This window comes from Vicia villosa, unplaced genomic scaffold, assembly GCF_029867415.1.
Source record: "Vicia villosa cultivar HV-30 ecotype Madison, WI unplaced genomic scaffold, Vvil1.0 ctg.000037F_1_1_3, whole genome shotgun sequence".
Classification (NCBI taxonomy): domain Eukaryota; kingdom Viridiplantae; phylum Streptophyta; class Magnoliopsida; order Fabales; family Fabaceae; genus Vicia; species Vicia villosa.
The window spans coordinates 41,943-53,545 of NW_026704971.1; the positions used below are offsets into that span (position 1 = coordinate 41,943).

The 11,603-nt window shown below is 36.0% G+C and overlaps 1 protein-coding gene across 1 annotated transcript; it reads left to right on the plus strand.

Moving 5' to 3' along the window:
- The first annotated feature begins 5,510 nt into the window (after nucleotides 1-5,510).
- On the plus strand, nucleotides 5,511-6,558 carry LOC131622667 (putative expansin-A17). The gene is made up of 3 exons (XM_058893704.1): nucleotides 5,511-5,643; nucleotides 5,729-6,050; nucleotides 6,249-6,558. Exons 1-3 carry the CDS (start codon nucleotides 5,511-5,513, stop codon nucleotides 6,556-6,558), a joined length of 765 nt encoding a protein of 254 aa, XP_058749687.1.
- Nucleotides 6,559-11,603: the final 5,045 nt, after the last annotated feature.

The following is an 11,603-nucleotide window of genomic DNA, read 5'->3' on the forward strand; positions in this document are numbered from 1 at the left end:
TATATGCTTTAGCCAGTGTGGCACTACTATCACAACGGATAGAAATTGGTGATATCGGTTTAGGCCATATCGGAATCTCATATACCAAGTTCCTTAGCCATTCTGCTTCTTTACCAGCAGCAGCTAATGCTACAAACTCAAATTCCATTGTGGAACTAGTTATACATGTTTGCTTCTTGGAAGCCCATGAGATGGCACCTCCCCCAAGCAAGAACACCCATCCACTTGTAGAGGATGAATCTTCAACATTATTTATCCAACTAGCATCCGAATAACCCTCGAACACCGAAGGAAATCCCATATATGACAATCCATAATTCATAGTACCCTTTCAAGTACTTGAATACCCTAGTTATCGCATGCCAATGATGTCTACTAGGATTACTAGTAAATCTGCTCAACTTTCCAACCGCATAAGCAATATCCGGTCTAGTGCTAATCATAGCATACATCAAAGAGCCTATAGCTCTTGAGTATTCGAGTTGATCCACAAGTTTACTTGTATTTGGCATAAGCTTTTCTCCTGGATCCATGGGAGTACTTACTGGAGAACAATTTTCATAATTGAACTTCTTAAGTATTTTCTCAATGTAATGAGATTGCGTAATTACAATCCCCTTATTCTCCCGTTTAATCTTAATACCAAGAATACCGTCTGCTTCTCCCATATCTTTCATGGAGAACTTTGATGACAAGAAATTCTTTGTTTTATCAACTTGATTTTGGTCGGTGCCAAAGATCAACATGTCATCAACATATAGATAAATGAAAACTCCTTTACCGGATTTATCAAATTTGCTATATACACATTTTTCAGCTTGGTTTAGAATGAAACCATTGGACAAAACAACCTCATCAAACTTTTGATGCCACTGCTTCGGAGCTTGTTTCAGCCCATACAACGACTTAACTAGCTTACACACTTTATGCTCATTACCAGGCATTACAAAACCTTCAGGTTGCTTCATATACACTTCTTCTTCCAAATCACCATTCAGAAATGCTGTTTTGACATCCATTTGATGAATCACTAGATTATGAATAGCCGCCAAGGCAATCAACAATCTAATAGTAGTGATACGGGCAACCGGAGCATAGGTATCGAAATAATCAATCCCTTCTTTTTGTCTGAAGCCTTGGATAACTAATCTAGCTTTAAACTTGTCAATTGTACCATCGACTTTCATCTTCTTTTTGAAGATCCATTTGCAACCCAATGGTTTACAGCCTGGTGGTAAATCAGATAATACCCAAGTATTATTTTCCATGATAGAACCAATCTCTTCATCAATTGCTTCTTTCCAAAAATTAGAATCTCGAGATTTCACAGCTTCATCATACGTTCTTGGATCCTCCTCTATACTATAGCAATAGTAGTATTGAGTTTCAATCTGATCCTTTGATCCCTCAACTAAATATAGTTGAAAATCAGATCCATAAGATCTAGTTTTTCTTGCTCTTTTGCTTCTACGGGGTTCAAGTGTCTCACTTGAATGATCATCCCTTAGAGATTCGTCCGAATTAGGTATAGATAACTTTGGTCTAGGTATAGAAGAGAAACAATTCTCATCAAATATGGCATCTCTTGATTCTATAATTGTGTTAATAGAAATCGAGTCATTAGGTTCTATAACATAAAACCTATAAGCCTTGGAGTGTTCAGCATATCCAACAAAGATGCAAGCTACACCCTTTTCGCCCAAAGTTTTCCTTTTTGGATCCGGGAGTCTAACCATGGCCCTACAACCCCAAACACGTAGAAATGTTAAGTTGGGTCGTTTCTTATACCAAAGTTCATATGGGGTAGTCTTGTTCCTTTTATTAGGAACCCTATTTAACAAATAGCAAGCCGTTAACATAGCTTCTCCCCAAAACCCTTCACTCAAACCAGAGTAAGATAACAAGGCATTTACCATTTCTTTAAGAATTCTATTTTTCCTTTCAGCCACACCATTTTGTTGAGGTGTATAAGGTGCCGTAGTCTCATGAATGATTCCTACGGATTGGAAAAATACAGGATCATAATATTCACCACCTCTATCGGTGCGTAATGTTTTAATCATTACATTCCGTTGCACTTCAACTTCAGTTTTATAAATTTTGAATTTATCTAAGGCTTCGTCCTTAGCGTGCAACAAATAAACATAGCAGAATCTCGATGCATCATCAATGAAAGTGACAAAATATTTTTTATTCCCTAATGATGGAGTAGAATGCAAATCACATAAATCACTATGTATTAACTCAAGAATGACAGATTTCCTTGTTATACTTTTAAAAGGTTGCCTAGTGATCTTTGTTAACAAGCAAGTTTTACACTTTTCGTTATTTTCATTAAAAACAGGAATTAAATCGTCTTTAGACATTTCATGCATTCTTTTATAATGTACATGTCCTAAACGAGCATGCCATAACGAAAAATTGATAACATTCGAAGAAGACATAAATATAGAATCAGAATCTTTAGGAACTCCATTCAAATTCATCATAAACATTCCATTATTATAATAACCAAATCCTACAAACACACCAGACTTCGATAAAATATATTTATCGGATTCACACACTTGCTTGTATCCAAGCTTATTCAATACAGGACCAGAAATTAAATTCTTACGTAACTTAGGAACATACAATACATTAAACAAAGTAATAGTCTTTCCAGAACTGAATTCTAGCACCACGTTTCCTTTGCCTTCAACGGGAGCGAAATGATCATCTCCCATGTATAGAACAAAACCATCTTCTACTGGAACAAGATTCTTGAACCAGAAACGATCCTTGCAAACATGTGTTGTGGCGCCAGAATCAATCCACCACGCGATAGCATCATCCTGCACATAAAATGCCTCGGAAGTTAGTGAAACCGAATGTTTAATCAAACTATTCAAATCACAAATTGATTTCTGACCTTGGTTTTCGGATTGGTCCTTGGACCCCTTTCCTGAACCACTTGCGTTCGCGTTGTTGTGTTTTTTATCGAAACGGCAATCCTTCTTGAAGTGGCTTGTTCTGCCACACTTCCAGCATTCTAGTTTCGGTTTCTTGTTAACACCGAAATTGCCTTTTTTGTTATTGAAAGCACGTTTCTTTCCTTTGTTTTTGTTGTAATCGTTCTTACCACCCTCTTCGATCATATTAACCGAGGGCCCAGCAATTTCTTTGCCTTTTCCTTTGTTATCCTCATGCGCTCGTAGAGATTCCTCTATGCGCAAGTGACTTCCAAGTTGGATCAAAGACAGTTCGTCTTTTCCATGTTTCAGATTGTGTTTGAAATCCTTCCATGAAGGAGGCAACTTGTCTATGATGCTTGAGACAGATATTGTTTCATCCATCTTCAATCCATGCAGTGTGAACTGTCCAAGGATTCAGAGGAGTTAATTAAATTGTTCCATGACAGACCTCGATTCAACCATTTTGTAATTGTTGAAATCGGTCACCAGGAACTTTTTACTGGATGAGTCCTCTGCCATGTACTTGGCTTCGAGACAATCCCACAATTCCTTTGCAGATTCCACGTTTTGGTAAATATCAAATAAGGGATCAGACATACCGTTAAGAATGTGCCCTCTGCATATGTAGTCGTCGTTCTCCCACTTTGATCGGCGTCTCAGATTTTCAAACGTGTCATCTTCCTCAAGTTCTGGAATTGGTGTAGACAAGACGTGCACCACCTTCAACGTTGTTAACATGAAATGCATCTTCTTCTGCCAACGCCTAAAGTCTTGTCCTTGAAACTTGTCCAATTTTCCGAAACTTTTAGTCATCTCCTTCACGGTGCTTCCTCCTCCAGCCATGATTATCAGAAAGAATACTTTGTTCGTTTGTTAGATATATGGTATGATAATCCTGGATATCTTCAAGAATCGTGTTTGTTCACTTTCCGAACAAAGTATTTCGACCCTATTCTTTGTCTGGGTTCACGAAATCTTTGCGGGGATAATTCTTGAAGAACAATCTGTTTCTGACAATGGAGAACAGATCAGGATGTAGAGAGGAAGTATGTAATTTCGTGTGTCAAATCGAAACCAAAAGACTCCTTATATAGGAGACCAATAATAGAAACGAACAGACACACCTTTTCGGAAAACAGTTATGTCTGTTGGAACGGGTGCAACTATTCAAACGAATCGTTATGTCCGTTGGGAACGGGTGCAACTATTCAAACGAAACGTTATGCCCGTTTCTATTATTCATATTCAATTACGCGTTTGGCTCGACTAGCGTGCACTCCGCACTACCCTAACTCGTTTCAAACTTAACGCATAATTGCATTGGCCTATAGTAAATCACATTACTACCAAAATGCATTGATGATATTAAAATCACCAACATACGTGTCACCACGAATTACCAAAAGGACAAAAAAGATAGTTTATCTTAGGGATCGAAGATTTATTCTATGAGTAACTCTATCTAATTTTATTGATGAGTAGATAAGATAGTGATGACAAAACTCAATACAATCATTCTACAATTTTTCTCTTTCATATTTACTCCCTTTCATTACTTGTTTGAGCTACCGGATAACAATTGGTTGTAATCCAACGCCATTCAATCACAAAGTTTAGCCGACTCTATGTGTGACTCAGTTATTGACATGGTGAGAGAAGCATCAGCCATGTGCAATGTGTGTGCATTTCCATAAGACATGTGCAATATAGATGGTAAAGACATAATAACACCTACCTTTCAATTCAGCATCTTCGTAGCTGACTTTGTAACATGCCTCAAGTACATAGCTGCTTGTCTTTCCTTTAAGACTACTTGATAAACAATAAAGGTCAATGCAGACATATTGGGTAGTTGCATGTTACTACTAACATTAATTAAATCAAATATTTATTTCGATATATTTTTGTGTACGAATTGATTACTTATCATACAAGTAATAGATAGTACATACCAGTAAACCTTCTATCTGTTTCTTTGATAGCATATCATTCAAATAGCATATAATTTAAACTATTTATCAATCATTATATACTAATGCATGTTCTACATGATAGTACCATTAACGTACCACGGATCCTACGGAGGATCAAATGTGAAAATAAGAAAGTTTACACACAAAAAGTCTAATAATAGAATATTGGAAAATGCTAACCGGACAATGGTTAAGACTTTAAAAATAGTAAATTCATCTCGGTAATCTCCGTATTTAATGTTTCAAAAATTGAAATATTAAATTTTCTATAAAATATTTTATTTTTTTAGAATGCTTAACCATTGCCCTGAGGCACTGGTTAGCAAAACCCTAGAATATTTAATACAATCAGAGACCAGCCATGCCTACGTACAAATGCATGTTATGTAGATAATATTTTATTTACAATAGGAGAATAATTTTTTGGTCAACACTTATTTTACCAATAGTTTAATGAATTTCAGTTACTTGTTTCTATGGGCTAAAACCACCTAACTGCACCTATAAATTCTCAAGAGAGTCTGCCATATGTAGTAACAAATATCCAACAATTCCTTCTTTAATTTGTCAGTGAATTTATAAGATGGAAAAAATCATTATCTGTGTTCTTGTATTGCTTATGAATTTACTCACTTCAGAACTCAGAGTAGAATCTGCTGTTTGGCAACAAGCTCATGCAACTTTTTATGGTGGAAGTGATGCCTCTGGAACAATGGGTAAACTTCAACTTCTTGTCTATATGTTATTTTATTCATCTTTTTTATCATAAGTCATCATAACTTTCTTTTGATTATTTTGTAGGGGGTGCATGTGGTTATGGAAATCTGAACATAGATGGATATGGAATAAAAACAGCTGCATTGAGTACTGCTTTGTTTAATGATGGCAAATCATGTGGTGGCTGCTATCAGATTGTTTGTGATGCAATAAAAGTCCCTCAATGGTGTCTCAGAGGAACTTCCATTACTATTACTGCCACAAACTTTTGTCCACCTAACTTTGCACAACCTAATGACAATGGTGGTTGGTGTAATCCCCCAAGACCACACTTTGATATGTCTCAACCTGCCTTTCAGACCATTGCCAAATATAGAGCTGGAATTGTTCCCATTCTGTATAGAAGGTATGTGAAGTATCCGACATGTGTCAGCGTTTGACACACACACTAACACATGTGATTACATTTTTTTTATTGTTTTCTCAAATTTTCACTGATATCAATGTCATGTGAGATGTCTGTTATGGCGATTACACTGGGGTGCATATCAATTAAATTTGTAAATGTATTCATTATGGAAATATTTGTTGTATATTTGTGCAGGGTTGGGTGCAAAAGAAGTGGAAACATAAGATTTACTATAAATGGGAGAGACTATTTTGAGCTGGTGCTTATAAGCAACATAGGTGGAGGTGGAGAGATATCAAAAGTTTGGATAAAAGGGTCAAAAAAGAATAAATGGGAATCAATGTCAATGAATTGGGGTGCTAATTGGCAGAGTCTAAGTTATTTGAATGGTCAGAGTTTATCATTTAGAGTTCAACTCAAGAATGGAAAGACTCTTACAGCGATAAATGTTGCACCTTCCAATTGGGGATTTGGCCAGTCTTTCAAAAGTAATGTTCAGTTTTAATTCCGAACAAAATAATATGACTTTTATGATATGAAATATGAGTCAGCAATCGTACATTCTTGTAATAGTTATATAGTATATTGTGGTGATTTTCTGTAAGGAATTATTCCAAGTGGTTGTGCAACGTGGCTCAGCAATCTGTTTTAGTATTTGCAATGAAGCCTGGCAACTTTGGTATAATAATATGTGTATGTGATCACAAGCATATTTAAATGTTATTTTGCATTTTATCTCATTCTATATATGTATCAATGTTTGAGTCATTTTTCATTATTATTATTATTATTATTATTATTATTAATAATAAAGGCTGACAAAGACCCAATAAGACTTGTTCAGTTCATAGGCTCAATTCAATCAAACGTTCATTAGATGATGAACAAATATAACTTAACTCTGGGACATCACATAAGAGCACGACTCCGTCCTAGTCTCCCCCGTCAGTTTGCATTCAACGGCCACCCACAATCCATGCCGGTCAAACTGGGAACTGTTCTAACCATATCTCTAAGTCACACTCAAGTATTATTCTCATTCGCACTTTCATAATTCCACCTCTCTCAACTCTCAAACACTTATTTTAGTATTAGAGTGTTAACTTTACAAATACTCATCCTCTCTGACCATCATCAGAGACTTATTCCAATACGGGTTGGGCATAACTCATCCCTACAAAACCTGCTTATAGGGTGAGGATTACCCCCACTTATGGCCAATGTGGTTGGGCATAACTCATCCCTACAAAACCGGCTTATAGTGTGAGGATTGCCCCCACTTATAAGCACATGTTCAAGCCATATATTGTCCGATGTGGGACTCTTAACATTTGGATCTCCTCCGTTGACCCACCACAACCGCTTCTCTTAATTGTTTCAAACACAATAATCATTTTTACTAGTTCTGATCGATGTTAACTTCCTTGCAACATTTTTTCACTATTTCATCCAATGGTAGCATCTAAGGAAACTCGGTCTATGGTTCAATGCAATATAATTTCCATGTTTGACGTCTGATCAACAATGAATGATTCAAGATACCACAATGTTATTCTCACTCTCATGACTGAAGAGCCTCATCTCTACCAAGACGTACAGGCTATGATCTTGATTACTTTGACAATTATGGTCACAATTTTCCTTTTTATGACTTTGGAGGTGGTGGTACCACTCATACACTGCCTAAGGGCCATCATCCTATGAGATCTTCTTCACACCATCTTCACATTGGAATTGAGCATAATACCACCCATCAAGCCTTCACTAACTATAAAAAGAAACCATTCACCAAAGTTCATAAACAAGCCACCAAGGATGGAGAATTACGACGGGTTTGGAGACCCTCATGAGCACATGGACATTATATGATATGAATAAAGGCTTTAGAAGATAACTCTATTATTTATTGAAGGAATTCATGAGATGAGTTTACATCAAAGTGTACAAATTAAAGACGTCAATCAAGCACAACATTTGTTTTTAGTGGAGTCCACCATATGAGGAAGGAGACACACAAGGACAAATTGAAGTGTTGAATCTCTGAGAAAATGCCTTTGTGGAAACAGAGTTGGTGGTTTATGCGGAGGAGGAGTAACATAGACTTCTTCTTTAACAATCTCCTTCGTAGGTGGTGTTAACTCACTCTCTTCGATTTTACCCACATCCTTCTTATGTGCGTCCTATAATTGCTACCATTTCTTAGCGACGCAATATTTACATGACCTCTCGGGTTTCGTTCAGGCTGTCCCAAAAATGTTCCAAGAGGAGCAAACAAAGCTGCTTGCTTGTGAGACACTTGGGATATTTAAGTCTCCAGCATTCTGTTATAGGTAACTATAAAGTCATATTTAGATTCCAACTGTCTAAAGATATAACTTGTGTATAGGTTTTGAATTTTGAATTCCTCATTTTTATTGGTTTGAGCGATTATGAAATTATACATTAGTAGTTTGAGGTTGGATTTCTAGGAAGCCGGGGCACCCATTTGTCTTTGAAAGTCGGGAGGTCTAATGGCTGATTAGGAAAATTTATTCTTATAGGAAAATTTTGGGAGTTCTCTTCATCTAGGGTTATAAGTATTGGAATTGAAGGTCAGAAAAACACAAAAGGGGTTGAATTGTGTTAGTTTTATCTATCTTTTCTTTAACACTTTTATCAGATTCTGAATACAAGGTCTAGAATCTGATAAAAAGTGAGAAATCTGCACTGAGTAAAAACTAAATCAAAATTAGATAGTGAAATAAAGAGAGAGACAAGCAGTTTATCCTACTTCCTCCCACAAAACGAGAATAGTCCAGTCCGCTTTCACTTTCAAGGGATTTCGCTATAATCACAATTGATTACAATGCACAAGCCCACAAGCAAGAGATTTCCAATGCTTAAACACACAAGTAAGAAACTTCTAATGCTCAAGCACATAAGCAAGAGACGTCTAATAATCTATCTTAATAAGATATAATAATGATTGGATATTACACTTGATATGCATTTAGAGGTGTAAACAAAATACAACTCAATAAGACTCTTATGGCTTAAGAATTTCTAAGGTATATAAACATTAATAAATTATAAGTTAAACTTGTGCTTTTGATTTGACGGAGTAACAACTCTATTTAATTGTCAAAGATTCATTATTTTTCTTCAAGTATTAAGCTCCTTATATAGAGAGAAATAAAAGAATCATTGAAGAAAAGAGCTTGCACAATAGAGTCTTGGAGAAGCTTGATCATAGACGTTGGAATGTTTATTCATATGGATAATGTCATGGAAAATTCATATACTTCAAAAGGAATTATTTGTTGCATCCTTGCTGTCTGTGCAGATTTTTTCTTGGTTCTACATGTGATCAAAAGAAGAAAATGACCTTTCAGAGTCTTCTTGATTCTTGCGTTGACCAGCTTCTGAGTCTAGATCTCATCCTCTGATCCTTCATAATCTGAATCTTTAGAGGTTGACTTTTTTCAGACTATGGTCTTCATAAGTTGACCCACTTCAGAGTCTGACTCTTAGGTTCCGATCCTTCAGATTCTGGATCTTTTAGTTTCTCTTAAAATGTTATTTTTCATTACTAGTACTTAGATTATATCACAATTTTTAGTTTATGGTCCAGCACAATAGTACATATATCAGTATACCCAAATGTTCTTTAAATACTTTGTTATCATCAAAACCTTAGGGATATGGTACAAACCAATTTTGTTCCAACGATCTTCCCCTTTTTGATGATGACAAACACAAGTATTTAAGAACAATAGTTGTTAATTTAATTAACAAGTTGACTTCAGGGTCTGAGATTTGTAAGCTTCCCCTAAGTTTAATAGTCCAAAAGCTGAGATTTATAAGGTCCCCCTAAATTCTATCCAGGTTAATTAAATTGACCTTTAAAGCAAAATAAATTAATCTTCACAATTAAAGCAATACATTAGTTATTAACTTTTAGATTCAAGAGTTTAAATACTTATTTATCTTACTCCCCCTTGGTTATCGAAAAAAAAAACATGAATGAAAGAAAATAAGAAAAGATACTAAAGAAAATATTATTAAAACCAAGGGAAAAAGTTTGTCAGATTGAAAAATAATTCAAAAATAGGCAGAAACAATAGAAGGTTTTAAGTCCTAAAGCCTAGGGTTTCTTGAGAAGCTCTAGGATGGCCATGATACCCGTTCCCATGTCATTCTGCCTTACAACCACCGACTTCAACTGGGCATCCATTTCTCCCTGATTAGAAGCAGCCACAGACTGAAGTTGGGCACCCACAGCCTCTTGATTAGCAGCAACATAAGCCAATTTAGCTTCTAATTGCTCGTGCTTCTAACTCGAAGAAGCTACAAACTCAGTAAAGAAAGACTTCATATTTTGCATAATTGTATCGATATAGGTTCTGAGAGTATCCCACTTAGTAGCACATGAAATAGAATCAGAGGCTAGAAGTCTCTCAACAACCAGATCATGAACTATATCAAAGATACCAAACCTAAATTCTTCCATTTGGGCTTGTATGTGAGGAGGAGGGTTTGGATAAGGATCTGGGTGAGGTGGAGAGGAGATAGGTGGGGTTATATCTTTAGAGAGATTTAGAGGTGTCATGTCAGCTCCCTCTCTTTAGATATTGTAGGCCAGAGGGTGTTGAAGAGAAAGGTTCAAGAACTAGCACATTCATCCACAACTTCTATGTGTCCATCGTCGGTGAACTACAAGGCAAATAAGAGTAAAAAGGGTCAAGAGAGTGATGTGCATCGTGATCCTTCACAATGGGAGTATGTTGAGGGCTCGCATGGGAGCTAAACTACGAAAAGATCATGCAAAAAACCAACTGAATGACAACTGTCAAGTATGGCTGCTGACACTGAATCGTCCACCAAATCTTCAAGACATGTTTACTTGTCCCAGTTTGTTGATCTCTTATATTCATACATTGATGACATTATTGATGTTGATAAAGATGGAAATTATGGTTTTTGAGCTATTGCCGCTCTACTTGGATGGGATAAAGAGTCATGGCCCTTGATTCGGATGCAGTTAGATATTCAATTTCATTAACACCCATAATTGTTTTCCAAATTGTTCTATGACACCGTCTCTACAGTTAGGAATGAGTTAAGAGTAGAACACTTAGGTGTGCAAGATATGAATAAATGGATGACGATTCTTGTTATGGGTTACCCTATTGGTAGTAGATACAATATTGTATTTGTCTCCCTTTTCAAAAAACTTAACATCACATTTTTCCCTCTGACCTTAACTCCACCTATGTATACAAGCAAACATATCATTGATGTTGGTTTTGTCAACAACAATCATTGAGTTTAGGTAAAGTTAAAACCTAATTGTCCATTGTCTTCCGTCACTGACTGTTAGAGACAAAATTGTATTGAAGAAGCAAAAGCTTGAGAATTAGCATATGCAGGACGCATTAGGCACAATGAAGACGAAGTTAGGAAGTCATCCTAATTTGTTTTGTATTTTTATATGTAGCACAATTTTTATCATATATATGTATTTTATCGGGTAGTTTTTTTATGAGTCAATTATTCAAAAAAAATTAATGC